Source organism: Hypoxylon trugodes (assembly GCF_022578975.1).
Source record: "Hypoxylon trugodes strain CBS 135444 unplaced genomic scaffold F4822scaffold_4, whole genome shotgun sequence".
Classification (NCBI taxonomy): domain Eukaryota; kingdom Fungi; phylum Ascomycota; class Sordariomycetes; order Xylariales; family Hypoxylaceae; genus Hypoxylon; species Hypoxylon trugodes.
Genome location: NW_026250019.1, coordinates 1,143,698 through 1,168,523, shown reverse-complemented (window position 1 = coordinate 1,168,523; position 24,826 = coordinate 1,143,698). Strand labels below are relative to the sequence as shown.

General features: G+C 46.8%; 10 protein-coding genes across 10 annotated transcripts; 5 read left to right on the top strand and 5 right to left on the bottom strand.

Annotated features, from left to right (window-relative positions):
- Positions 1-1,717: 1,717 nt before the first annotated feature.
- F4822DRAFT_398889 (ABC1-domain-containing protein) lies at positions 1,718-4,275 on the bottom strand. The gene is made up of 3 exons (XM_051457736.1): positions 3,573-4,275; positions 3,359-3,509; positions 1,718-3,297 (listed from the first exon to the last, which is right to left on the bottom strand). The coding sequence occupies exons 1-3, from the start codon at positions 3,890-3,892 to the stop codon at positions 1,975-1,977; spliced, it is 1,794 nt and encodes a 597-aa protein (XP_051315366.1). The 5' UTR covers positions 3,893-4,275; the 3' UTR covers positions 1,718-1,974.
- Positions 4,276-5,812, top strand: F4822DRAFT_398888 (uncharacterized protein). Its single transcript, XM_051457735.1, has 2 exons — positions 4,276-4,996; positions 5,056-5,812. The coding sequence occupies exons 1-2, from the start codon at positions 4,670-4,672 to the stop codon at positions 5,413-5,415; spliced, it is 687 nt and encodes a 228-aa protein (XP_051315365.1). The 5' UTR covers positions 4,276-4,669; the 3' UTR covers positions 5,416-5,812.
- On the bottom strand, positions 5,584-6,946 carry F4822DRAFT_205742 (Pex19-domain-containing protein). The gene is made up of 3 exons (XM_051453793.1): positions 6,403-6,946; positions 5,807-6,349; positions 5,584-5,741 (listed from the first exon to the last, which is right to left on the bottom strand). Exons 1-3 carry the CDS (start codon positions 6,763-6,765, stop codon positions 5,643-5,645), a joined length of 1,005 nt encoding a protein of 334 aa, XP_051315364.1. The 5' UTR covers positions 6,766-6,946; the 3' UTR covers positions 5,584-5,642.
- A 323-nt stretch (positions 6,947-7,269) lies between these two features.
- On the top strand, positions 7,270-9,313 carry F4822DRAFT_398882 (ubiquitin carrier protein). The gene is made up of 4 exons (XM_051457734.1): positions 7,270-7,915; positions 7,998-8,158; positions 8,225-8,248; positions 8,318-9,313. The coding sequence occupies exons 1-4, from the start codon at positions 7,881-7,883 to the stop codon at positions 8,569-8,571; spliced, it is 474 nt and encodes a 157-aa protein (XP_051315363.1). The 5' UTR covers positions 7,270-7,880; the 3' UTR covers positions 8,572-9,313.
- A 297-nt stretch (positions 9,314-9,610) lies between these two features.
- F4822DRAFT_398876 (asparagine synthase) lies at positions 9,611-12,789 on the top strand. The gene is made up of 10 exons (XM_051457733.1): positions 9,611-9,965; positions 10,157-10,207; positions 10,262-10,287; positions 10,354-10,380; positions 10,441-10,476; positions 10,535-10,683; positions 10,735-11,733; positions 11,790-12,073; positions 12,129-12,233; positions 12,292-12,789. Exons 1-10 carry the CDS (start codon positions 9,940-9,942, stop codon positions 12,332-12,334), a joined length of 1,746 nt encoding a protein of 581 aa, XP_051315362.1. The 5' UTR covers positions 9,611-9,939; the 3' UTR covers positions 12,335-12,789.
- A 396-nt stretch (positions 12,790-13,185) lies between these two features.
- Positions 13,186-14,919, top strand: F4822DRAFT_205606 (uncharacterized protein). The gene is made up of 5 exons (XM_051453791.1): positions 13,186-13,330; positions 13,488-13,610; positions 13,743-14,465; positions 14,532-14,651; positions 14,702-14,919. Exons 1-5 carry the CDS (start codon positions 13,286-13,288, stop codon positions 14,729-14,731), a joined length of 1,041 nt encoding a protein of 346 aa, XP_051315361.1. The 5' UTR covers positions 13,186-13,285; the 3' UTR covers positions 14,732-14,919.
- On the bottom strand, positions 14,441-16,437 carry F4822DRAFT_398872 (DnaJ-domain-containing protein). The gene is made up of 4 exons (XM_051457732.1): positions 16,066-16,437; positions 14,702-15,885; positions 14,532-14,651; positions 14,441-14,465 (listed from the first exon to the last, which is right to left on the bottom strand). The coding sequence occupies exons 1-2, from the start codon at positions 16,278-16,280 to the stop codon at positions 15,108-15,110; spliced, it is 993 nt and encodes a 330-aa protein (XP_051315360.1). The 5' UTR covers positions 16,281-16,437; the 3' UTR covers positions 14,441-14,465; positions 14,532-14,651; positions 14,702-15,107.
- Positions 16,438-16,672: 235 nt separating this feature from the next.
- Positions 16,673-18,099, bottom strand: F4822DRAFT_398870 (NAD(P)-binding protein). Its single transcript, XM_051457731.1, has 2 exons — positions 18,078-18,099; positions 16,673-18,007 (listed from the first exon to the last, which is right to left on the bottom strand). The coding sequence occupies exon 2, from the start codon at positions 17,624-17,626 to the stop codon at positions 16,901-16,903; it is 726 nt and encodes a 241-aa protein (XP_051315359.1). The 5' UTR covers positions 17,627-18,007; positions 18,078-18,099; the 3' UTR covers positions 16,673-16,900.
- F4822DRAFT_398868 (fungal-specific transcription factor domain-containing protein) lies at positions 18,000-21,109 on the top strand. Its single transcript, XM_051457730.1, has 3 exons — positions 18,000-18,801; positions 18,856-19,242; positions 19,306-21,109. The coding sequence occupies exons 1-3, from the start codon at positions 18,169-18,171 to the stop codon at positions 20,944-20,946; spliced, it is 2,661 nt and encodes an 886-aa protein (XP_051315358.1). The 5' UTR covers positions 18,000-18,168; the 3' UTR covers positions 20,947-21,109.
- Positions 21,110-21,937: 828 nt separating this feature from the next.
- F4822DRAFT_398867 (P-loop containing nucleoside triphosphate hydrolase protein) lies at positions 21,938-24,808 on the bottom strand. Its single transcript, XM_051457729.1, has 8 exons — positions 24,287-24,808; positions 23,557-24,228; positions 23,261-23,495; positions 23,126-23,206; positions 22,919-23,077; positions 22,800-22,865; positions 22,548-22,721; positions 21,938-22,468 (listed from the first exon to the last, which is right to left on the bottom strand). Exons 1-8 carry the CDS (start codon positions 24,653-24,655, stop codon positions 22,077-22,079), a joined length of 2,148 nt encoding a protein of 715 aa, XP_051315357.1. The 5' UTR covers positions 24,656-24,808; the 3' UTR covers positions 21,938-22,076.
- Positions 24,809-24,826: the final 18 nt, after the last annotated feature.

The following is a 24,826-nucleotide window of genomic DNA, read 5'->3' as shown; positions in this document are numbered from 1 at the left end:
TGTCTCTCCTAGCGCCAAGACATTCTCTCGATCGGTATCCTACGTATTTAAATAAGCGAGCGAGCGACTCTTTTCTTTCTTTGATACCCTCTTACAAGCGTATTTTATCTGTACTGTTGTCATAACAACCTGCAGTACCGACCCTCGACTAGCAACAAACCTACATCGAATCGAGGTCACGAGCCATTCTAATACCACAAGCGCCAATATGTCGCCCACTTATACCATGTCTGCACACTTGTGCAAGCAAATCTACAAATCGTTCCAAACGCGCCAGACCTCGCCCGAGCCTTCAAGTAGCCCGACAACCACCACTTACACGTCAACGTACTTACGCCGTTCCCCTTCACCCGTCCCCGAAAAGCGATCTATGGATAGCGACCGCAGCGATTCTGGCTCTCACTCCACATCACCATCGTTGCCGAGTTCAAGTACAAGTTCAAGCTGGAAGTGGGGCGGTCGCTAAGTTGACAAATGACCAGTACCTAGCTCCTACTGGTCTTACCAATCCATTTGCTTAGAAGCTTAGAAGGAGAAAGAATGCGGAGGTAACATGCTGGGCGATGACGTACCGGCTATTATTGGAGCAAATACCATGATACCCCTTTATTTTATTGAAATTGAACTTCGAGGAATTGGCGAATACCTACCGACTACCGAGTTGGCACGACACCCGATGAATCACGCGATCCATCTCTCCAATCGCGCAACGCAAGGAAAAAACGCCATATATTACCCTATTACATCTCGCATACCTATATTAGGTACTCATCGACGCTACTACTGCACACTGCAGGGCGCCACAATGCGCGATGATGCTAGTGTACTTTTTTGTTACAAGAAATAATCTGCTATGTTCTTGAAAGCTATTGGGATGGGCGTTAGTTATCACTCAATCATGCAGTTCCCTGCGGTGGAATGGAGTTAACGGTTTATTAATCTGAGGAAAGAAAGCGTATCGCGATGCGTTTTAAGAATGGTTATTACACACTACGTAGTACAAGATTGGTATTGGGTCTACGTTCCCCTGTAGGCCATGGTCTTATTGCAAACCATGGAGCTGGGAACAGTAGAATGTACACTTATCCCAATACCAAATATAACGACTATTGTCCATTATTTTACGTTGTCTATTTGATGGAATTTAGAAAGTGACCAGTTGTTTAGCTTCATTGCTCAACATCTATACCTAAGCTACCCCGGATGTATTAACAACGCGGCACTTCTACCTAGGGGCCATTAACTGAGGCATCGGCAAATGCACCGGTAATCACTGCTGCAGTAGAACCCAAATGAACAGTAACCTTCGAGCACTCAGCACATACCACAAAAAAATCCAAAAATTATCACATATTATAGAACCAATCGCCGCATACCAAACCGTTATACTCCCACAAAGGTTCTCAACAAAAGACTTTGAGTCTGTTACCTTGATGTCTTTGAATCACAACTCTGGCCAGTTGAGTTCCGCGTCATTAAAATGGAAAGGTACCTAGGTAGGCAGGCAGTAAACTTCCAATCTCAAGAGTCATCAACTTACTCGGCTCTAAGATCTGTGCTAAACATAATTGTATATCATTTTCTATACAAGTTCATATTAGACTACACATAATATGAGGCTCATGGACTTCCCAAATTTTTTTGTCGCGAAGAGATTAATTTAGCTCGTGCTAAGCGACGAGACCCGACCCATAGAATCAGATACAATAACATCTTCATAAACCAAATGCGCACCTGTATTACTCTGAATAGTCCTATTAAGCTATGTAGTCAACTAGCTAGGGGTACTTATCCATTGACGCCGCCTAATGCACATGTTACATGCATGTATGGTCTATCTAATAACGTAGGAGTAGGTATATCATCTCACTTCGTGTCTTTTCATGCCAACTCGCTTCCACCTCAACTCCTCGCAAACATCAACGTCTACAGCCATAATAGGCGAATCAACCCATAATAGGGGTGAAATTTGCTTCATGCATTTAATGCGACAGCACTTCCATAACTCCCTGTATTAAGCCCGACCATCCTCTTAACACTAAGCCAGAGCTCAAAGGCCTCCAGCTTAATTTCAACTCTTAGGAAGCCCACCCACGCGGCGATAAACCTAAGCGCATTGCCGGGTCTCAGTAGACTTCCGGGACGGGCTCGTATTTCTTCGACCTGCTCCCTTAGAACCGTACGCGCACAGTACCTCGCCAGAATCATGAAACTCCTCACAGGTCCTTGGCGTGTATGTAAATTCTCATCCAGACTTCTTGTCAAATCGTTGGTTTTAAGAATAAGCAGTATAATCCTTGGAACCTGTCCCAGCATCGTAACTAGATCTGATAACAGACCCTCCTGCAACGCATCTCCCATCGACTTCTTTTCTTCCTCGGATCGCTCTGTTAGGACCGATGTTCGTACGGTGGTGAAATCCCGTCCAGTGATCGCGCTCGCAAAGAGTGGGAATTGTTCGTCATTTATACCCGCGACCTCATGCGCGTATTGTTTCATGGCGGTCATGTCGCCGTCGATGACCGCGAGCCACATCTTCGCATACGACCGCTGGAGGTCCTCGGGTATATCCCGGTATAAACCGTGGTCGTAGATGATGATTTCAAAATTGGCGCCACCGGGGCGACGGCGGGATGCCTTCCGGATGGCCAGGTTGCCGCCATGCGGGTCACAGTGTAGGGGAGCGTTCTTGCCGAAGATCATCTCATTGAAGGTCCGGGCAAGGGTCGCTGAAACCTCATCCCGGTCGATGTGGTTTGAGTCAAGGTACTCGAGGTCATCGAGTCGGTGGCCGGACTCGTTGGCCATCACTAAAATTCGCTTTTTTGCCCATAGTACTTCAGGAATTACGAGGGGTAACTCGGGGATTTGTGAGAAGTATTCCTGTGTACGGATTGCGTTGGCGGCTTCAAGCTGAAAGTCAAGTTCCTGCGGTAAGGAAACTTCCATTTCGGATGATAGCCACTCCAGATCATACTCTGGGAAGAATCGTTTCAACGTCGAAAACGTGAATTTCGTTAATGCTAGGTCAAGAGGTGTCCATTGCGCCAACACAGGATGCTGGACTTTGACAGCAACCTTTCGACCGGTCTCCTTTACCGTTGCCAAATGTACCTGTGCTAGAGAAGCAGCCCCTATCGGTTGTTCAGAAAATTCCGAAAAGTAATCTTTTAATTCTTCGCCCGTATCAAATCGAAACATTTGCTCAATCGACTCGAATGAAGACACGGGGCACTTGTCTTGTAGCGGTATAAACGTATCGGTCCACTCGCGTGGGAGTAAATATGTCATAGCACTCTGTTCAAGGTGTCAGCAAAGATCCAACACCATATGTTCGTTCTGCCTTTAGTGCAATTACCAAATGTTGTCCTAGCTTAATAAATATACCTCCATTTTTCTCGAGGACTTTAAGTGTTCGTTTCGCACATCTCTTATGACATGACTCTAAAAGTGACTCCTTTTCTTTGGGATCTTCGGTCTGATCTCGCTGGTTTAGTGTTGTTCGATAACTGCGAGTTGAATGCGTTAGTTATGGGTTCAGCCCCTTTCGCCCGCACTTATCCATGACGTACTCATTGATACATATTGCTAGAGCGGCAGCGACTCTTCCTGTTCGTTCCGTAGTCTCATAACCATATTTTATTTCATCCGTGAAAGCCAGAACCCCAGCCCCTGTAGCAGCAGTTGCCGCTGCAGTCAATATAGTGACTCGTGTCCTTGGAGGTTTCGTTGTTCGCTTCGAGTAACCTGACGATTTAGTCGCATATTGTCTCGCAATGGAACGCTGTGTCGTTCTAACGTGGGCTAAAAGTAATTGGGTGCGGCAGTTCGAACAAGTCCATGATCGGTTGCTGGCAAGTCGGCCAAGCGAATTGATCGAAGGGCATTTCATGGTAGCGTGATTACACTCATTTGTAGCGGTAAGTCTTTAATATTTTACTGTAATAAAATCGATTGATCCTATGAGTAACCGAACAATAAAGACATGATGTTATTCTTCTTATTTTCTTAATTATTAGCAAATAAATAAATAAGAGTCGGTGGAGAAAAGAAAAAAGAAGAAAATCGCGTCGGCGATTGTTGAATCTTCGATTATGTTGGGAATAATTGCAGGCTAATAAAATTTCAAGAGTCTTTTTTTTGGTCTATGGCTCGGTCTATGGGCATGCATCCCCCCGGCTCACGTAGAAAACCTCGGCGTCATAGGTACAGGGATAAAAGAACATTCTATTTAGAAGGGAAACCAAACCTGGATCGTGCGATGCAAGGTTCAGATCGACATGAACATAATCGGATTAATATTGCCGAGTAAGAGAATAATGTTACCTAATCATGTACTTAAAGATGTATTAGTCAGGGGTTTATAGTGATTTGAGACATAAAGCGCTCGGATAATCGTCCCGGAATCACGAACTATTCTATTAACCCAAATCAATATAACCCGCCGATCCTCTTTACGCGTTAGAACCCCGCTTTTGTGCATTGATAGGGGTTTGTGGCGCGTTTACTGTTCCCCTACTCGCGTCTCCTCTTCATTAAACCCATTCATTGAAATAGTCGTACTATTCACTCCAGCCTGGTTGAATGAATCCATCCAACAAAGAAAAAAAACACCAACTTCACCTCGTATATCACACCATTCAACCACAACTTTATAATATCAGACGAAATGCTAGCCACAATGCCTGTCTTCAATCTTGACTTCTCATCGCCGCATCGGCCGACGCATTCTTCCCCGCTATCATCTTCGCCCATCAGAGCAAACTCTCCACCTCTATCCCCTCGCAATCCCAACACACTTCCTAGATTTGACACACAATCTTCGCCTATCCGAGCGCCATCTCTGAAGTTTAAGTTTGCTTCTCGCGATGCGAAGAAGAATCCCTTGAGGCAAACACGAGAAATTGCGCAAGAAAGTAGGCGAACATTATTCCTGCGAAATGTACGAAAGCGAGCGGATGACAGGAAATGGGAAAAGAGAGGAGGCGACCAAGAGGTAAATATTATCCCAATTGATTGGTCCAGCTCTTTCCATCGATATTAACGGATTTTCAGGCATTAAAGCTCGAGTGGTCCATATTAGATCGTCAACGACGAGAACAGAAAAACGCCGACATTGATGGCATTGTATTCGAGGATGAGATTGACGACATCCCGGAGCTACAACGCCAGGTGCCCCCAGAGAACCCCGACGATATGATGATGGTCGATGAGATAGCCCAACAAGAGGAACGAGAGTTGGATGCGATGTTATCCATGTACGAAGCTCAATCGACCCAGACATCTCAACCCTTTGTTCCGCAATCACCGGCGATGTCCGACGATGAAGATTACGATAGCATCTTCATGGATCTCCTATCGCAACAAAGGAGTAATCAGAACTTCATATCATCAGGGCAAATGGACATGTCGTGAGATTCGGATCGGAACCTCTTGTATTCATCCATGTGGGCAATGGGCGTTAACCGGTACGGATCAGGATTCAGGGTGGCAAGGGACATTAATGATTAAGGGAGTTCTATAGGAGGATATGGTATGAGAGCGCATCTTTCATGTACATGCGATTTTCGGTATCTGGGCCTGACATTTTCCAGGCGTGTATATGCAAATGAGGATCAATAGTCCTTCGTGTATTTATTGCGTCACTGAGGCGCACAGGCCTCATCAGGTGCATCAAGCACTTCTTTGGCAGAAGGCATATCCCCAACTAGGTCATGGGGAGGAGAACCTGCTGCTTGCATCTATTGCTCAAGTTAGTACATAGAAGCATGAGGCAGATATCTCCTTGGAGAATAAACTTGCTTACCTTCTGCATTCTGTCCACAATATACTCTCGATCCGCCGCGTTGGAATCGGAGTATGTAGACTCTTCGAACTTGGTGACCATCTCAGAAACCAAGACTTGCTGTTCTTGATAACGTTTTAAATCGTCTTTTGCGAGTGTATCCTTGTTCTTCTCCATCCACCCGGGAAACTTGTCATTCAATTCTTTCATAGGCTCGTAGAGGATCTCCTTGTTAGTGAGTTGCTCCATCATACCCATCAGCATTTTAGATAAGTCTTCCTCGCTACCTCCTTCACCTGGTAGATCCTTCATCGCTTTCATCATCTCGGCGATGAAATCATCCTCGGATCCTTCTGCGGCTGCGGCAGCAGTAGCTTGGTCACCAGATTCTTGCATCCTTGCCATCGTGCGTCGAATCGTTTCCTGAAATGAAGCATCTTGACTTAAATCTGCTGCTGCTCTTTGGGATGATTGGGGACGTGATTCTGAATCGGCTCCTGAACTTTCTGCAGTTGCATCACCAAGACCTTTGAATATGTTCTCAAATTGGGCTTGCATATCCGGCTACTTTATATCAGATCTCGGTTGCAACCATATGTAACAGCATTATAACTCACCGAATTTTCCAAGCCACTCATTAGTTCTGCCATGCCAGCCTGAAGTTGCTTTTGAAATTCCTCTTCCGTCAAATCGTCCAAACCTTCTAGTGGGATATCCGTATTCGACGGCGCGTCCGTTGGGGCAGATATTGGCGCAGCTGGAGCAGGTATTCCGGATCCAGATGAAGTAGGGGGTTTCTGTGCGTCTATGTTCACAGTGGAAAACTCATCCAACATGTCGTCTAAGTCGTCGAGATCGTCCTCATCGGGATCAGGAGCGTCTTCCACCTCAGGCGCGGGAGCTACGCTCCTTCCTGCATTCGCTGGCGCATCTTGGTGAGCTGGATTAGGAGCATCGCCTGCCGCCTTACTTGCCTCCATTTCGTTGCTTGTGTATTTACTGTTGTCGCTTCCAGTTTGTGAGTAACAAGGCGTCCCTAGTTCAGACTGTGGCTTAAGCTTCTTTCTCTATGCCGTTAGAGCCCAAATCAACCAAATTGGCACAAATATGAAGAGTCGGTTCACCGAACAAAGGCCGGGTACAAGAGAGCTAGTTAAACAATGGTGTTCCAGAAGGTTACATATGTAAATGAGAAAAGAACTCAACCCGGGCAATTAAAAGGCATCAATAATGAATAAGAGGGGCTCTTAGTAGAATGATAATAGTTGTGACTTGAATTAATGGAAAGTGCACAAGTTACCGAGGCCTTTAAGCTGTATGATGCTTGGCGGCGGCGTGCTAGTTAGATCGTCCGTAATTCCCATATAGAAAACGTGAAAACATAAGTGGGTGCATAATAAACTCGAATATCATACAGCAATTCCGTTATGGAACCGGTTTGCTTTCGGTTTTGCATAATATTACGTTATGACCTAATGGTATGGGTTCCACGATAAGATTTAGAAACAACCCCACTAAGATGGGGGGCACTTTCCAAGGTTCTGGCAGAATCTATGCAAGGTAACTTAGGCTACTTAGGCAGTCACCGCCTACTCTTTTTGATGAGTCCTTGGTGATTACCTTTTTTTGCCCATAATAAAGGACGTGGGAAACTGCTAAGGAATCGCAGAAATAGCACCAAAACCCCTGTAAGAAAGACGCTATCCGTTAACAGCTTCTCACGCCGCTATTCACATTCGCACATCGCTTTGAGGTCTTACCTGCCCAACTTTATACTCCTTCTCTTTTCTTCCTCGACTTTTCTTCTTTTTCTTTTTTTGCTCTTGACTAATAATCATAAGCCCCGCTGGATACTTCGCGCATAAATCATCTAAATCATCTACAAGGCTCCATTCGTTGTGATCCTTCGATCGTTGAAACAACTCGTAGATCCAACACCAATCTCGTCCTACTCTCCAACTTCTCGAGCATTTTGCGCAAAGTTCGAGGGAAGATTACACAACGTAACCGAACACTTACATAACAGGAAGTCCGACTACCACACTGACAACCACAAGTCTTACGTAGCCATCACCCTACGATCAATCCCATCACGATGTCTCTGTGCCAATTGCGCCTCGGAGAAGAGCGGTATGTTGTACCTTTCGCTATAAAGATTGCGCGAGGTATTTGTGACCTCCATAGACCTGAACTAACATTCATGTTGCAATAGAAAGCAGTGGAGAAAGGATCACCCTTTCGGCTTCTGGGCAAGACCGGTTAAGAATTCTCAAGGTGTTTTAGACTTAAAAGTCTGGGAATGCGGTATTCCTGGCAAGGAGAAGACGATGTGGGAAGGCGGACTTTTTAAGCTGACCATGACATTCCCTGATGGTAGGTTCCACTTAAGGCATTGATTATAAGATGAAAGAATAGGGCTGACTGAAATCATTTCTATAGAATACCCCACCAAGCCTCCGAAGTGTACGTCTATTACACCAACGACTATCGCATAGCGAATATTTCTTATCGGCTACTAACTTCCATATCTAGGCAAGTTCACGCCCCCGCTATTTCATCCGAATGTCTACCCTTCCGGTACCGTCTGCCTTTCGATCTTGAACGAAGACGAAGGCTGGAAGCCTGCGATCACGGTGAAGGCGATCGCGCTCGGCATTCAAGACCTTCTAGATAACCCGAACCCCGAATCTCCAGCGCAAGCCGAAGCATACAACCTTTTTAAGCGAGACAAGGCTGAATATGAGCGACGTGTCAAAAAGACGGTCAGAGAAAACCCAGCCAACTAAATCGTGCCGTTAAAAGAAGACGAAGCCTTAGGGAGAGGGATGGGGATTATTATACTGGATGTGCTTTAGGGATTGGAGTTCAGGTCACGGATACCAGATACGGGATGGCTGACTTTTCTGCATTTGAGCCCTCGGAGTTTGACACAAGGCGGTTAACATAACGCGATGATGTCAAACGGGTTAGTGTTTTGGCACTTCGGCCATAGGAGTTCGCAGGTTTTTTCTGACCGGTGAGAATACGAGGGAGTCGAGCCTTGTGGTGGGAAAAATGGTACCGCGTGAGATCGAAACAGGCTGTTTTCCACATGGATTCCCAGATATTATGCAGTTAGATGTTCCGTATAATGACCAACGGTGTTTACCTCCCAGGCGCTACTGCCATCCCCTACACCCAGATTTATTGACCTTGCAAATTCGCCATAGATTTCTCGAGACTTACATTGATGAATAGGCCGCTCGGTATTCGTATGTATCTGCCTACCCACCTGAGGTCAATTGCAGTTTAACCTGGCCTATTAAGAGGGGATATGATATCCTCCTGCAGATTCTTTGTACCACGTAAAGTGATAAATCACAAATCACTCGAAGACTCGAATAGCACATAGTTATCTTGAAATGATGTAAGGGTCGCGTATGAAATGTACATATTACCTTTTCTATTTTATTTAGTAAGTACATCCGGATCTGATCGACCCTAGGTTATGATCGCTTAGGGGTGTGGATTATGAAGTACCTAGCAAACACCATCCTTATCAGGATCTAGGTAGAATTAGGTAATAACATAAGTTCATATAAGACTAACAAATACATATGTATCAACGAGATATATGTAATAAATCATGTACATATATCTTCTTCACCGTCCCGTTTATCTGATCATCGTATGTATCGAGGTATCCAATAGGCTCTAAGTAGTTTGTCAGTGACTGGCTTCCAAAATTGACTCTTTCCAAAAATTCGTTGTCCGAAATCGGCTAATTTTTCCAACGTGGCGGTCTTAAGCTAGTATTGATTGCGGGTGCTATGAAGCTAAAAGAGCCCCCCTACTACTTTCATCTGGCAGAATTAAAACCAAAGCTTGGTATCAGAAGGCGAACAGTACCAGTACCAGTACCATACTAGTTGATAATAAAATTTTGTGACTCAATCCAATTCGCCGGTATTGTTTTCTTCAATTGCAGAAAGAGGCACGTTTTCGTACATTCTCTTTCCCCTTCATATTTCTCCCCACGTTATTTTTACTAGACTTGGTCGCGTGGCCTATCCTCCTTTCAACCATCCTACATATTCCTCTTCGACTTGTGCCTCGCCAATTCGTTCGTTTATACTTGATATCACCTGCATACGACATACAATAGATCAAGCAAGATGTGTGGAATATTCGCATGTCACTGGTAAGTTTTATTTTACATTACCTTTTCCCCTGCATGAAATTGTTCCCTACAAAATGTCATGGAGGGGCAAAAGATCGAGGGGGAAAAAACCACCCCACCAAAAATTATTATCGATTGGATTTACTTGTGATGCCATTGGAAGAACACGTTTATAGGGTGTATCTATACTAATATGAATATTTTGCGCCCAGTCACCCCGACGTCCAGAAATTCAAGCCAACGGCTTTGAAACTGGCAAAGCAGTATGTATTAGCTATATCCAAGCTCTAGAACTTCAATTGACTTATTCGGCGCAGAATCCGACATAGAGGACCGGATTGGAGTGAGTCACAGCGCTGCGGCAAGATAACGACGTCGAACTCATACTGACTGCTTCTGCGCACGATAGGTGGTAGTGTTATCTGCAAAAACACGAGTATGAAAACCTAATAGGAAACTGGTATATATAAATCGCCTCTAACCAATGCGCTTTTAGTCCTTTGCCATGAAAGACTGAGCATTGTCGGTGTTGGTGGGTGATCACCTCGTTTGTCAAGCGCAAGGAAGCCTCCCCACTTACAAGATCGCAGAATCCGGCGCGCAACCCCTAACCAATGCCGACGAGACCATCATCCTCGCCGTCAATGGCGAAATTTACAACCATCGTTTAATACGAAAAAACCTAAAGACTCCTTATCACTTCAAGACTGCCTCGGATTGTGAAGTTATCATTCCTCTCGTATGACACCCCCAAGGCTGCGATGAAATATTGCGTCTAACATACCTGTAGTATTTGGAATATGGACTCGACGCCCCAAAGTACCTAGATGGTATGTTCTCATTTGTTCTGTACGACAAGAACCTCGACCGAACAATCGCGGCCCGTGACCCAATTGGTATCACCACGCTATACCAAGGTTGGTCTTCGAAGGAGCAAGGTACCACATACTTCGCTTCCGAGTTAAAGTGCTTGCACTCTGTTTGCGACGAAATTCGCTCCTTCCCCCCAGGACACGTTTTCGATACGAAGACCAACGAGACGATTCGATATTACCAACCGAGTTGGTGGGATGGCTCGAAAATCCCCGAGACACCCTTGGACCTGAAGCAGGTTCGAGAAGCATTGGAACGATCCGTCCGAAAACGGCTTATGGCTGAGGTTCCCTATGGTGTTTTGTTGTCAGGTGGCCTCGACTCGAGTTTGGTCGCTTCTATTGCCCAACGAGAAACCCTGCGGCTGAAGAAAGCTGCGTTGGCTGCTGCCAACGGCAATGCTGCTGAGCTAACTGAGGATCCCGACAAGGGTGAAGGTCTAGTTGGTATCGACGATGAGAACAAACTCTCGACCGTAACATACCTACCGCAACTCAACTCCTTCTCAATTGGTCTACCCGGCTCCCCAGATAACGAAGCCGCTATCAAAGTTGCCAAGTTCCTCGGCACGAAACACCATGTTATGACCTTCACTATTGAGGATGGTCTTAACGCGTTATCCGATGTCATTTACCACCTCGAGACATACGATGTAACGACGATTCGTGCCTCGACACCCATGTACCTCTTATCCCGAAAGATTAAGGCCATGGGAGTTAAGATGGTTCTTAGTGGTGAAGGAAGCGACGAGATATTCGGTGGATACCTATACTTCCACGCTGCGCCGGACAAGAAGGCCTTTCACGAGGAGACTGTTCGTCGTGTCAAGAACCTGCATCTTGCGGACTGCCTTCGCGCTAACAAGTCCACTTCTGCGTGGGGTCTCGAGGCTCGGGTGCCCTTCCTTGACAAGCAGGTGCGTTCATCTTATTAACTAACCCCCCGGTCTGATCTTATGCTGATCTTTTGTAGTTCCTCGAAGTATGCATGAACATCGATCCCCAGGAGAAGATGATCACCAAGGAACGAATCGAGAAGTGGATCCTGCGAAAAGCATTCGACACATCGGACGACCCCAGCGCAGAGCCTTACCTACCAGACGAGATCCTATGGAGACAAAAGGAACAATTTTCGGACGGTGTCGGTTATGGTTGGATTGATGCTCTAAAGGACAACGCTGAGATCCACGTCACTGATGAGATGATGAAGAACCCCAAGCCCGAGTGGGGTACTGATATTCCGGATACCAAGGAAGCGTAAGATTTCAATCGTATGTCTGTATTGCTGGGTTGTGCTAATGCCTTTTTAAAGTTACTGGTACCGATTGATGTTTGACGAGCATTTCCCTCCCCACTGCGCCTCGACGGTGATGCGATGGACGCCCACTTGGTCGAAGCAGACTGACCCTAGTGGACGGTGAGTTATTACTATTCCCAATTGAATTCGAAAGAAATGCTAATGCGTAAACATGCAGAGCTATCTCGACGCACAACGCCAAGTACGAAGCAACAGCATAAGAAAAGGTCCTGTGATGCTGGATAAATAGGGTGAAACCAAACAAAACAGCAGAAGTCTAGGGTTTGAGGTTTCGATATTTTACCATCTTAGGGTCAATTGCTGGGAACGATACTATGCAAGAGAAGAGCTGAGATTGCGCCATTATGGGAAATACTCAGCAAGTCCGGCAAGTATTGATTGGTCTCTTTTGGTTGCTGGGATGAAGTATAGACTTGGTGGGGGACTTTACCAGAGTACCTGTATGTTACCCAAAAATTGCGACAATACCAATAGAGGTTCCCTTGTATTTGTTTTAAAGCTATGGCTATGATAAGATGATGTGTTCGAATCAGTACAAAGATTAGTTGATTTCCTATGGCATTACACAGATGCCTAGAAATATGTGCTAGTATAGCCCTAAAAGGCATAAAGACAGCAACTGGGCTATTGCAATAAGGCATTGAAATAGTCCCCTAGGCAATCTCGTAGATGTAACTGGATGTACCGATTTAAACCACTCCCGGCATAAATAAACCCCACGTGGACAGGGGTAAATTAAAGAAGCAAAGCAGATTCCAGAGTTGCCAGGTGCTACGTGTTGTCATTGTGCATTTGCCGGCTGTCGATAATTCACTAGCTCCCGGCGCCAATATGAATTTTACAGTTTTGGGTGCCGATGAGATCCCGATAAGGGAAAGAACCAGCAAAGCCAATTTCCACCTTGCCGTTGTCCCACGTTGTTCTACAAAGCTTAAGTACATATTTTGCTAGGAAACCCGAAGCAGGAGCCAGCAACAGCCTGTCCGACCATCTCCCAATCCGATTCCATCTGGTTACCAAAAATCCACACACACCAAAACCATAACAACCACAACACACTTTTTTTTCCCATCCGCTCTTTTTTTGAAACTCTCTAACCACCCAACTACCTAAACGAATACAATTCGTATCCTCGTTCTGATCTGCCCAACATGTCTATCCCGGCTTTCGCTGATATTTCCAAGTCGGCAAATGACGTGAGTTAAACCCGCATATGAGAAGGCTGAAGAAGAAGAAGCTATGCACCTCGGCTGTATTTTCTTAAGCAAACGGTCGAAAAAGAAATTTCCCGCACAACACGCATAACACGTACATACGTATACATATACTAATGAATTATATCAATTCTTTTAGTTGTTGAACAAGGACTTCTACCACCTCTCGGCCGGTACCATCGAGGTCAAGAGCAACACTCCTAACAATGTCGCCTTCAAGGTTACTGGCAAGAGCAGCCACGAGAAGGCCACTAGCGGTGCCGTACGTATTTCCCTATTCGATAATACCCACCCTTAGCCAGCTTGGAAGTCAATTCCTCTTCTGCTGGCTATAGGTATAATTCTTTATCGCAAAGTCCCTCAATGACTAACAATTGGATATTCTGAGCTATAGGTCGAGGGAAAATACGCAGACAAGTCGCTCGGTAATACTACCTCTCCCACCAATGAAGCTACCAACAAAAGACATTCCCGCAGACGCCAACCGCGGCAAGATTCACTTTCAATGACATTGTCGCGAATCAAAGTGCCCGGTTCACGAGATTTTCCTCTCGAATTCACAATCCTCCTCAACCAACATGCGTCCATGTTACTAATGTTCTACCGACGCGCAGGCCTCACCTTGACCCAGACCTGGAACACGGCCAACGCTCTCGACACCAAGGTCGAGCTCGCAGACACCCTTGCCCGGGGTCTTAAGGCCGAGACTATCTTCTCGTTTCTACCCGCCACCCAGAACAAGAACGTCAAGCTCAACCTTACGTTCAAGCACGCTGCTTTCCACGCCCGTGCTTTCGCCGACATCCTAAAGGGTCCTAACGTTAACGTCGACGCCGTCATCGGCCACGAAGGTTTCCTCGCTGGTGCCTCGGCCGGCTACAACGTCCAGAAGGCTGCTGTTACCGGTTACGCTGCCGCCGTCGGTTACATCGCTCCTCAGTTCAGCGCCGCCGTCACTGCCACTGACAACCTGAGCGTCTTCGCCGCTAGTTACTACCATAAGGTCAACAGCCAAGTCGAGGCTGGTACCAAGGCTACGTGGAACTCCAAGAGCGGAAACAATGTTGGCCTCGAAGTTGCCAGCAAGTACCGCCTTGACCCTACCTCTTTCGCTAAGGTTTGTCCCTCATTCTTGCGTAATTGGATCGTGTAGGAGGAGTGTTGTTAACAAATAGGGAAATAGGCTAAGATTAACGACCGTGGTGTTGCCGCTGTCTCCTACAACGTCCTCCTCCGCCCTGGTGTCACCCTCGGTCTTGGTGCCTCTTTCGACACCCAGAAGCTCGACCAGGCCACCCACAAGGTTCGTTTCATCCCTATCCTTAAATTTCGGCATTCTAACAAAATCAATAGGTCGGTGCCAGCTTCACATTCGAGAGCTAAATGCCATATTCAAGAGAAGGATTATTTTCGGATTTGTTCTAGACGGATTCCCGGGAAGCAGATGCCCAATACCCCTTTCATCCATCCATCCTCTTTATCGTCACCATTTGTACTACCCTATACAACGTGAAAATAGGTAGGAAAATTCCTTCGCACTCGGGTGGAGATCTCTCTTGAATGTAGATTAGACAGACCTCTTCGGTTCCCGTTTTCTGGCAGGGCTGATTAAATGGTAATGCATTGATGAAAATGTACATGATTGTGTCTGTTTTGACTTTGTACAATGTGAGGTCTATATGTTTATCCGTTCTTTTTATAAATCACCGACATGTCTCCTTTTCCAGCCTTAATTTAAATTTTTGATGGGTTGTGCTTTTTATTGCGCTGTGACGCTCTTGGGCTTCTCTTTTTCCTTCCTTATTCTCTTCCCTTCTCCACTCCCCCCAGTACCCCTCCACATCTTCCCAATCATGAAAGGACCCATAACACTCAAGACTAGTATTCCCCCAATTGCGAAAAACATGCCTGTCATCCCTCTCTCCGGCTCGATGCTATTGCTTTGCCGATCTTCGTAAAAAGCTTGTCGCGCGGCGCGCCGCTGATCGTGGTGCCGCCCCGTGCGCTCATGGGAGGCGCGGTCGAAATGGGGGACTTCGTGGTCGGTGGAGTGGTGGAAGGGTGTTTGGCCGGGACCCATGCCGCCGCCTGGGGAGTGCGGGTGGGTGAAGGGGGAGCTGGATTGGGAGGACGAGGTGTTCGATTGGGAGGTATTAGAATGAGAGTGGGACGATGAGGAGGTCCCGGTGCTTTCTTCATGCGCCGCTCTCCGCTTCGCGCTTTGCGCTCCCCATCCCCCGCTGCGGAAGAAACTCGGTGGGGGCCCGCGGAATGCGGTTCGGCGGCGGTTGCTTAGGCCCGAGGCGGGACGGCCACCGGCTGGGTTTGTGCTGCTGTAGGAACCGCTGTGGTGGTGGGAATGTGAGTGGGAGTGATGCGAGGACAGGCGTAAAGTGTCTCGATCGTAGGCTGCGCGCTTTGCGGGGATTGAGAGGATTGAGTAGGCTTCGCTTATTCGCATGAAGCGCCGCGAGGAGGCTTGTGGGTCTGTTCGGTTGTGGTCGGGGTGGTGCGTTTTGGAGAGGGTGTAGAAGGATCTGGTTTTAACAGAGGGTTAGTTAGTGGAGGTATCACATGTGAAAGTTTAGGTACGAAGATGAGATGGGAAGTAGATTTTACAGATTCAATGGGCTCAAACATATAGAATACGACATAAAATAGCGATTATTTCACATTTTGTATTTGTAAATCGAAATATTAAGCAAGGGAGGATTTACTTCTTAATCTCAGCCGGTGTAGCCCCCGGATGCAATTTTAACGTCTCGTAATGATTCCGCGCATTATCAATCTGCTCATCGCGGAGGATCGCGGAGCCGTGAAACGGCCGGTGTGTCGTTGGCGCTATCGGAAGAAGGAAGGGAGTAGTAGCGTATAAGAGACATCGGCGCGGATGGACGGCGGAGGCGGAGGTCGCTGCGTGGCGGAGTGGCATGCCTCATCCCGGGCTAGGTATTGATGTTTCCTAGCTTTTGTTTTCCAGATAATCGCGCTTTGAAAGGTATGGGTTGGTATAAGTTATGTAGAAAAGAGAGAATAGAAATGGCAGAGTCGAATCCGTGCCACCGAAATACGGAAAGGAATAAGTGACGACATCAATTGGGTTATCAATTTTAGAGCGCGTGCGCAAGATCTTATCAGATTTTGATTATGTAAGCGAAGTAAATGTTATGTCATCAAGGAATTTACGTAAGTGTCTCGATGATAATGTTGTCTTTGAGGAAACAAGACCAAGGATTTAGGGCAAATGGATATCGTCAACTTAAGTTGAATTTATTATCATGTCTATTTAGATTACTAGAGTGAATTAACACAAGTCAAGTTTAAGTCCAATTATGAAAAGCTATAAAGTCAGCAGATCTATAGCTTGAAGACGAGGAAATTGCGTGTTGTAGATATGGTGACTAATCAAAGTTGAATTTCTCGCTCGTCTAAATAAACACCACCCATTTCTTCCAACACATCCTCTCCCAAAAAGCCTATACCGTACAGTCATGATATACATCGCTGTTTCTGCGAAACAAATACCCCTATCCAGTATTACCCCACTAAATCCTAGTAAGTGATTGATGCTGTCTTGTTTATGTACTTCTCATTTCTCGTCATTACGAGATTGCGCGCAATCCATCTCCCTGCATCTTCCCTCGAGATCTTGTACCCCACAATTGGGGTTTCAACTCCGGTCGTAGGGTCTTCGATGCCTTCACGGATCGTTCTATCCGATTCACCATCAACCAGGAAACTGGCCCGAACAATGGTAAACTCCTCGCCGCTTTCAGCTAATTTGTCTTCCATCACTCGCTTGTCGGCGCCCGGAACCTTAATCATAGCTTGCCATACCGGATTGATCATACGGGGCATATCGTGTGTGAACTTAGACAGGCCAGTAGTGCTAACTGCGACGATGTGCGGTCGACCCTCAACGCCTTGACTGCGTAGGTTCGCCAAAGCTTCGAAAAGAGTAGTCATACCCTTCTCGCAGACATTTACGTCCTCGAAACTCATTTTGGACATGATGAAGCGGGTACCGATCGTGAAAATGATCTCATCAACGAATTTGCCGTCTGAAGTCTTGATACAGCGAGATACGGCTTCCACGTCATGAGCGTTGCCTTGTACGACTTGAAGATTGGTATTTTCTTCCTTTGGAACGACACTGGTAAGTCTAGTTGGGTTTCGGCAGAGCGCAACGCATTGGTGGCCTGCAGCAAGACTGTGTTTTAGTGCAGAAAGCCCAACACCGAAGCTTGCGCCAAAGAAAGCAACCGTCTTCTGAGTCATGTTTCGATAACTTTTTGAAATTGGTATTTTCGTGAAAAGGAGGTATTGTTGTCAAGAAGATACTGTAGTATTAGGGTATAGTTTGTAGGGAATTGTTGCGTTGATGTCTGGTGTTATCATGCCCTCTGTAGTCGGCCCATGAAATACCTTTATAGTCATCGTGCCTTCCGAACATGACTCCTTCCGCCGTTAAGGTTTCGGCGTGTTGTATAGCTTCAGGCAGTCGCCGGTCAGTCTTCGCGTATTTCTCGCTCCGGATGTGGATAAGTCGGGGTGCGGTTCCCCCGGGTCTAAAATCGGGGCTGAGCCGGGCGCTAATTCCTACCTTAACCCTGACGGTTGTAACGTAATCTAACCGCATTACTCATTAGAACATAAGCACTATTATCTCAATTATTAGTCCTACACGGTAAAATCTAATTCACGAATGAAAATAAACAGGTTGACTCACGTGAAATGACATCAAGTCTAACGTAAAGTAGTTAAAATGTCATGGTAATTTCAACAAGGGAGTTAACCCACTCGGATCTAATGTACATATCATGTCGACGGCGCCAGGTGCATCGATCTCGGGAGCGACTTTAGGTGGGTTAGACCCAGTCTCGGCCTCAACCTCCGAAAAACACGCGAGCATGCCTGGTGCCATGCCACGTGCTGCAGTTTCATCTACAGCGGTGGATCCGGCGGCACCAACCGCGAGGACTAAGTTGCGCAGTTGTGTGACGTGTCGCACCCGTAAGGTGCGGTGCGATAAGAACTCACCATGTTCGAATTGTCGTCGAGCGAATATTCCCTGTGTTTTTCCATCCTCGGATAAACCGCCAAGATGGGCTCGCCGACTTGAGCGCGTCGCCAATAGCGCTAAGGCTGTGCAAGATGCCAATCCGGAGGTCAACCAGGTTATGGATAGGTTGCGGAGTCTTGAAGGTCTTGTTAAGGAGCTAAGCAGCCAGTTAGAGCAGGCGCATGCTGCGAATAATGACCGAAGTTCGCCTCCCGCCAATTTCTCCGGGAACTCAGGCCAGGATCGCAAAGTGGACTATCATATCGAATCTTCTTCATTATCATCCAAAAATACACCTAACTTGAATGCACAGTTTGGTAGACTGGTTCTGGGAGATTCTGGTCGGAGCTCCTATGTAAGCAGCGGCTTTTGGTCGCGCGTCAACGATGAGGTAAGGCGAAGCGAGGTACGCTTCTTGCAGCTTATGTTACTAATATTGCTACAGCTCGATGGTCTAAAGATGGACGCTGAAGGTCTCACTGGTGGCGACTATGATAGCTGTGAAGATGAGGACTCTCCTGGAAAGACCCCTTCATCGACCCAAGAGGTTGATCGAACACCCTCAGAACGCTCTGCGTTTCTCTTTCGACACAATCTAAGTCCACTATCGCCTGATATTCGAGAGCTTCGCCCTCTGCCTTCTCAACTACCGTTCCTTCTGAATGTCTATGCGGAAAGCGTCAATGTAATGTGCCAAGGGGTTCATATACCAACCGTGGCCAAGATGATACGAGACCTACGAGGCGGAGACCTGTCCACTCTCAGTCCAGCCAACGAGGCTCTAATATTTGCTATTAGTTATGCTTCCGTGACATCGATGGATGATGATGATGTGAGTGTCTTCTCTATTGCAACATTGCAGCAACTGGATGCTCATACACTATGCTCTCCGTAGGTTATGACATATTTTGGTTGTTCTAAATCTGAGCTTAACCTGAAGTATCGCCTCGGGGTAGAGTGTGCCCTAGCAAAGGCAGATTTTCTCAATGTCCCTGATATAACTCTTCTACAAGCTTTTGTCATATTTCTATTCTTACTTCGGCGTCATGATAGTCCCAGATTTATATGGATGATGACTGGTCTTGCTATCAGGATGGCGCAGGCCTTGGGTTTGAATCGGGACGGCAGCCGATTTTCTCATCTTACCCCGTACGAAATCGAAATGCGAAGGCGTATGTGGTGGTGTGTTTGCGCTTTAGACATAAGAGCCGCGGAGAACCAAGGAACTGACCTTACTATTACTCATGGAAGCTTCGATACGCAGATGCCTTTAAATATTAACGATACGGACCTTAGTCCCGAAACCAAGGAAATACCAGAGGAACGAGAAGGCATGACAGACATGACCTTCACACTCGTCACCATGGGCCAATGCGACTTGACACAACAAATGATGGCCATAAGCCTTAAAGATGGAGCGCCTCGCCTAGAAGAACAAAATCGTCTTCTAAACGAATTCGACAAACGACTAGAGCGCATATACCTCCGATACGCTGATGCAACGGACAACATAACTTACTGGGTAGCGGTGACCATCGCGCGTCTTGTCGTCTCCAAGATGAGTCTCATCATCTACTTTCCGGTACTCTTCTCTTCACCGTCACCAAGTCAACACGCTTCGGACGAAATCCGCGCGAAGTTGCTCGTCGCAGCTATCGAAGTCGCGGAGTACAACCACGCGCTCAACGCAGAAAATCGGTGTCGCCAGTGGCGCTGGATCTTTCAGACCTATACACATTGGTATGCCGTCGTGTATCTCTTAATCGAAGCCGCGCGTCGTCCATGGTCTCCGGCCCTTGAGCGCGCGTGGGTCGCGCTACATAGTGTCTGGCTCATTCCCGCGCGGTCGGATGCGGAGAAAGGTGGGCAGCGTATATGGGTCCCACTTCGCAAGTTAATGGCTAAGGCCCGACGACATCGTGATGAGGAACTTGAGCGTCTACGTGCTGATACTCAGGCCGCGCGCCAACTTGAAATTGAGGATCGATATGCCCCGCAGCCAGCCAGTCAGGGCCCACTTCCAGGGTCGGATAGTGCCGAGAGTTTTCGTGAGAGGTGGCGACGACTCGTGGGATTGCCGTCGGTATCGGACTCGCAAATAACTGAGCAACCTAGTGCTTCTGGGCCTTCCGTGCTGTCGGATTTTACTCATCCTTCTGTAGGAGTGATCGCCCCGAGTTGTAACTCTATCCCTGTGTATAGCTCGGACGTCCGACGGGGATCCGAGTACACTTCTATCCAGCCGAGCGCATCTCATAATAATGGATTTCCAGTATCAACGTCCAATATCTCCATAGGACCGCAACTAGGAGTAGACCCTTCAGGCCCTGCTGACTTATCTGACATGCGGTCCCTGGGCGCAGGTTTTGGGGCGTGGTTGTGGGCTGATGCCGATTCGTCGGTCGAGATGTTCGCGGATTTAGATACAGAGGCTGCGGGTCTAAATGTTGACTCCGATGGTGATATTGATTGGAACAATTGGGTTGAATCGGCTACGGGAATGGAGAGATCGGATGGGCAGCTGCCAGCTACCTAGGTACCTAGGTAATGAGCGGTTTAGCTGAATTCTAAGATTTGGTTTACTATGCACTCCGCGTGGGGGTACGATGTTCGTAGATTATTCTTGTTTACTGTTGATTGAGGTCGTTAATAGAGTGTGTTACTTGCTAAGTTCTATGAATAATGCCATATATTTTGTTACAAGATTTGGGGTTTATACGGCAGTCTAATAAGCATAAAACCGCCAATGCGCCAAAACACCGTACGAACCTTGTACAATATAGTAGCATTCTGCACTATCTTTCTGTAAATACAGGGGGCCATGCGCTGAAGCTCCCTGTATTTACAGAACCTTACAGCGCATGTTCCATTATAAATTTAGTGGTTGGATTATAGCATTTAACCCCCTATAAATACAGCACCTTATAAGTGTCCACTGTAATACGCTGTAATTATAGGGCTTACAGCTCTATAACTCCCTATAACTTAGGTACAGCGCGTTACAGCGGGCACGTATAAAGCACTATATTTTCAGGGCTGTGGAATTCTGTAATCCACTATAAGAATAGCACACTTATAGTGAGTTTATAGTGCATTTCAATTGAACACTATAACACGCTATATTTATGAGGCCCTATAATTACAAAACATCCATACCCAAGCTTTCACAGTTGGATGGTACGCTACCACATTATAACCATACACTACATTATGACACATCAGCGGTTTATTGAAAACGGCGCACGGTAATACTAGGTAAGTCCAGTGCTGTAGGGGTCTTATAAGTACGGCTTCTTGTAGCACTCCACAAGAATGTTCTATAATAGCGCTGTAACTACAAGGGGCTATAGGGTTTAGCTCCCTATAATTATAGTGCGATATAAATGTCCACTATAACCGGATGCTATAATGTGCCATATTCATAGGGGAATAAGCGTTATAGATTCAGCTACTGGTTTTAAAGCGGGTAGAGTGCTGAAGTCTCTTATGGCTATAGGGGGCTGTAGCGCTTTCTCCCTTGTCATTATAGGGAGATAGCGGCCCTGTTTTGCTGCCTCATTTGCCTCACTGCGCAATACCGACAGCACAACGGGATTCTTGAACGCACTAACGGGTTGGTTTATTCTATAGATAGGCACCTAATTATTGCATTTTTTTCCTTGGTCCTTATACTTCATTCTTCCCGAAGCCCGTAGGACCATCCCTTTTCACTTTCAATACCGTTTCTATATGCTTTAACCCAAGCGGTGTTTTATCTCTCGCGGCTAACAGTCTAGCCGTCTTGACGACGTTCTTAATTTGACGTCCATTGAGCTCGGGGCGCGCCAATCCCTCTAATTCCGACTCCTGAACGCTACTACTTGTGGTACCGGGTCGAACGAAGACGCGCCAGACATGCAGTCGGCTGTCGAAGTCGAGTTGGGGATAGTGGATAGTAAGGTGGATGCGGGATTCGAAGGCTGGGTCGAAAGATGCCAGACGGTTAGTCGTCAGGAACATGACACCTTGGTAGTACTCTAGTAATCGCAGGAATACGGACACTAATTTGTTGCGATGCACTAGAACAATGGAGGTTAGTTGTACTCTGACCACCCAAATAGACAGAAAGGGAAATAAATGATGTCGGGTGTTACATACGATCCGCTGTCGTCCGCCGCTCCAGAAACACATCGCACTCATCCAGAAGCAGCACCGCGCCCCATCGTGTTGATAATTCTAGCACCTGCCGCAGGTTCTTCTCTACTTCCCCGGCTTCTATGCCAAGTTCGCCTGCGCTCATGCTATAGAGGGGTTTGTTCATGGCTTCGGCGACTGTGAAAGTTAGCCATCTTGGTCAGTGAGCTAATACCTACCTAGGTACTTAGGTGGGTATGTGATCCCGCTACGCACCTGATTCTGCTGTAAGTGTTTTACCGGTACCGGGCTCGCCACTGAGAAGTAGTATGACGCCTTTGCCTGCAGATAATTTGAGTAAGAGATCAGGAAAAGGGAAAAGAGTCATTTGCTACCTTTGCCCTTGACTATGTCATCGAAGTTATCGGATCCAGAAAGTTGCGCTTCCACAAACGCCCAAATGATCTCCTTGTACTCTTCTTGGGGCAGGACGAGTTGCCCGAAGGCGTCCATATTCCAAACGATGTCCTTAACATCGTCAACGTATAGGTAGACTAGATGTCTTAGCGCCTATATCCTGATGGGATTTCGGTGATACTAACCCCATTCTTTGGCTTGAAAATCGAACCCTTTAACCGTCGGGCTACATAGAACATAGTGTTCCTCGGAAAGAGACTTGCTGCCTATTTGCAGTCAGTATCCATTGCGACGCTCCTGCGGACCTAATTGTGGCAAACCTTTTGATGTCTGTTGAGTAGATGCAAACCTTCGTCTAGCTTGCCTTGCCGTGTGTTGCATGACTTGGACCGCTGGAGGAGCAATTTCATTAAGTTCATCCGGGTCAGTGAAATCTTGAAAAACGTTCAAGTGGTCGGAAGATGTCGGTCCATTTAGCGGGCCTAATTGGCCGGGGCTCTCTCCATTGTATCTCATGAATGAGCTAGTATCGATCATCACTCTACCATCGTCAATCTACGAGCATTGACTAATTAGCACAGTATCTAGTCTTCCATATAGCGTGTTAGTGACTTACGAAATATTTGCTTGAGCCACGAAAACTTGGGGATCGCAGAGTAGAATACCCTGAGTAGGCCTTGTAATGCGTGCCTTTCAGCATCTCGAATCTGCGACCCCTTTTCTGTAGCTGTACCCGGATCTCGTTTATCTGTGGGTGTAAGTGGCTGGGAAGCACATTTAGCTCCGAAATGGGCTTCACGTTTTCGAAATCCGCAATTGATAACGATATTGTCGTGTACCCGAATAAGTCTCCATCGGTATCAATGTATCGGCATAGAAGGGTGTAGACCTTCATGCCGCCCATAAGTTCCTGGTAATGGCCACCGTTCACGAGAAACAGGCGGTCCTGTCCATTCGCCGTGGAGTAAACCTCAGTGCCTGGTTCAAAAAGTGCCCAGACGTAATCGAACGATATAACCTCGTTTTTGAGAAGGTCCTCTACTTGATCGATATGTGGTCTGATCTCGGAACTTATGATGTCGAATAGAAGTGCGAAATGATTCTTGTCAACGTCATCATCATCTTCAGCACCTGGCGTCGCACGAACAAATTCACTCCACCGATAGAAGAACTCGCGGAATGGCGCACGAAACTCCAGCTTCTTTAAATTCGTGTTGATACCCTGGTAACCCGCAAAGACTGGCCCGAGTCGGCTTTTGATCAGCGGGCTCTGAACTGTGATGGAGTGCTATTCACCTAGAAGTTAATATGATAATCATCCATTTCTTAATCCTTTAAATTCTTACTAATGCAAGGACTGGTTCCTCCGTATCGCCATTCCGCTTCTCGCGGCGTACGATTAGGGCAAACTTCGCTGAGGCGGGTGTTGACTTAGAGTTGACCCCTATATCTTCGGGCGCCCACTCTTCCCATGGGGCGCGGGGGTCTTCTCGATAGAGGTCCTTAGTCTCAGTCGTCATACCAACTTGGATTGGCTCTTTCGCAGAGTGACTACTTTCACTGCCATGGCTTTCAGATTGCTCGTCATCATCGTCTACGTCGTGGTAGGGGGCTAATAATGGCGGACGCGGTGAATGTTGTGGAACTTGAGGAATTCGAAAATCACGAGATGAAAGTAATAGGGAAGGATCCGGGCCAATGTGGAAGCTTTGCATGGCTTTTGAATTTCTGTCCTCTAGACGACGACGTACCTAGCGAATCTCGAATTTGTCGATGTATCTATACGGCTTCATTAACATAACATGAAAGGGGATTATTTCCGATAGTTGATCTTGGTGTTCTAAGCAGAGCCTTGCGAGGGGTATGATGTAATACAAGCGCTGCTT

What these genes read in the sequence shown, in the direction of transcription:
- F4822DRAFT_398889 (XM_051457736.1), bottom strand. Translation starts at nt 3,892, where the DNA reads ATGAAATGCCCTTCGATCAATTCGCTTGGCCGACTTGCCAGCAACCGA. An exon ending in CTAGCAATATGTATCAATGA is followed by an intron (nt 3,510 to 3,572) that starts GTACGTCATGGA and finishes TTCAACTCGCAG; the next exon opens with TTATCGAACAACACTAAACC. An exon ending in TTAAGCTAGGACAACATTTG is followed by an intron (nt 3,298 to 3,358) that starts GTAATTGCACTA and finishes CACCTTGAACAG; the next exon opens with AGTGCTATGACATATTTACT.
- F4822DRAFT_398888 (XM_051457735.1), top strand. Translation starts at nt 4,670, where the DNA reads ATGCTAGCCACAATGCCTGTCTTCAATCTTGACTTCTCATCGCCGCAT. An exon ending in AGAGAGGAGGCGACCAAGAG is followed by an intron (nt 4,997 to 5,055) that starts GTAAATATTATC and finishes ACGGATTTTCAG; the next exon opens with GCATTAAAGCTCGAGTGGTC.
- F4822DRAFT_205742 (XM_051453793.1), bottom strand. Translation starts at nt 6,765, where the DNA reads ATGGAGGCAAGTAAGGCGGCAGGCGATGCTCCTAATCCAGCTCACCAA. An exon ending in TGAGTGGCTTGGAAAATTCG is followed by an intron (nt 6,350 to 6,402) that starts GTGAGTTATAAT and finishes GATATAAAGTAG; the next exon opens with CCGGATATGCAAGCCCAATT. An exon ending in TTGTGGACAGAATGCAGAAG is followed by an intron (nt 5,742 to 5,806) that starts GTAAGCAAGTTT and finishes CTTGAGCAATAG; the next exon opens with ATGCAAGCAGCAGGTTCTCC.
- F4822DRAFT_398882 (XM_051457734.1), top strand. Translation starts at nt 7,881, where the DNA reads ATGTCTCTGTGCCAATTGCGCCTCGGAGAAGAGCG. An exon ending in TTGCGCCTCGGAGAAGAGCG is followed by an intron (nt 7,916 to 7,997) that starts GTATGTTGTACC and finishes ATGTTGCAATAG; the next exon opens with AAAGCAGTGGAGAAAGGATC. An exon ending in CCCCACCAAGCCTCCGAAGT is followed by an intron (nt 8,249 to 8,317) that starts GTACGTCTATTA and finishes TTCCATATCTAG; the next exon opens with GCAAGTTCACGCCCCCGCTA.
- F4822DRAFT_398876 (XM_051457733.1), top strand. Translation starts at nt 9,940, where the DNA reads ATGTGTGGAATATTCGCATGTCACTG. An exon ending in GCTTTGAAACTGGCAAAGCA is followed by an intron (nt 10,208 to 10,261) that starts GTATGTATTAGC and finishes TATTCGGCGCAG; the next exon opens with AATCCGACATAGAGGACCGG. An exon ending in GTGAAGTTATCATTCCTCTC is followed by an intron (nt 10,684 to 10,734) that starts GTATGACACCCC and finishes ACATACCTGTAG; the next exon opens with TATTTGGAATATGGACTCGA.
- F4822DRAFT_205606 (XM_051453791.1), top strand. Translation starts at nt 13,286, where the DNA reads ATGTCTATCCCGGCTTTCGCTGATATTTCCAAGTCGGCAAATGAC. An exon ending in ACCCTACCTCTTTCGCTAAG is followed by an intron (nt 14,466 to 14,531) that starts GTTTGTCCCTCA and finishes ATAGGGAAATAG; the next exon opens with GCTAAGATTAACGACCGTGG. An exon ending in TCGACCAGGCCACCCACAAG is followed by an intron (nt 14,652 to 14,701) that starts GTTCGTTTCATC and finishes CAAAATCAATAG; the next exon opens with GTCGGTGCCAGCTTCACATT.
- F4822DRAFT_398872 (XM_051457732.1), bottom strand. Translation starts at nt 16,280, where the DNA reads ATGCCACTCCGCCACGCAGCGACCTCCGCCTCCGCCGTCCATCCGCGC. An exon ending in ACACCGGCTGAGATTAAGAA is followed by an intron (nt 15,886 to 16,065) that starts GTAAATCCTCCC and finishes TGTTAAAACCAG; the next exon opens with ATCCTTCTACACCCTCTCCA.
- F4822DRAFT_398870 (XM_051457731.1), bottom strand. Translation starts at nt 17,626, where the DNA reads ATGACTCAGAAGACGGTTGCTTTCTTTGGCGCAAGCTTCGGTGTTGGG.
- F4822DRAFT_398868 (XM_051457730.1), top strand. Translation starts at nt 18,169, where the DNA reads ATGTCGACGGCGCCAGGTGCATCGATCTCGGGAGCGACTTTAGGTGGG. An exon ending in GGTCGCGCGTCAACGATGAG is followed by an intron (nt 18,802 to 18,855) that starts GTAAGGCGAAGC and finishes ATATTGCTACAG; the next exon opens with CTCGATGGTCTAAAGATGGA. An exon ending in CATCGATGGATGATGATGAT is followed by an intron (nt 19,243 to 19,305) that starts GTGAGTGTCTTC and finishes TGCTCTCCGTAG; the next exon opens with GTTATGACATATTTTGGTTG.
- F4822DRAFT_398867 (XM_051457729.1), bottom strand. Translation starts at nt 24,655, where the DNA reads ATGCAAAGCTTCCACATTGGCCCGGATCCTTCCCTATTACTTTCATCT. An exon ending in GTGGCTCAAGCAAATATTTC is followed by an intron (nt 23,496 to 23,556) that starts GTAAGTCACTAA and finishes CAATGCTCGTAG; the next exon opens with ATTGACGATGGTAGAGTGAT. An exon ending in GCGGCGGACGACAGCGGATC is followed by an intron (nt 22,469 to 22,547) that starts GTATGTAACACC and finishes CCATTGTTCTAG; the next exon opens with TGCATCGCAACAAATTAGTG.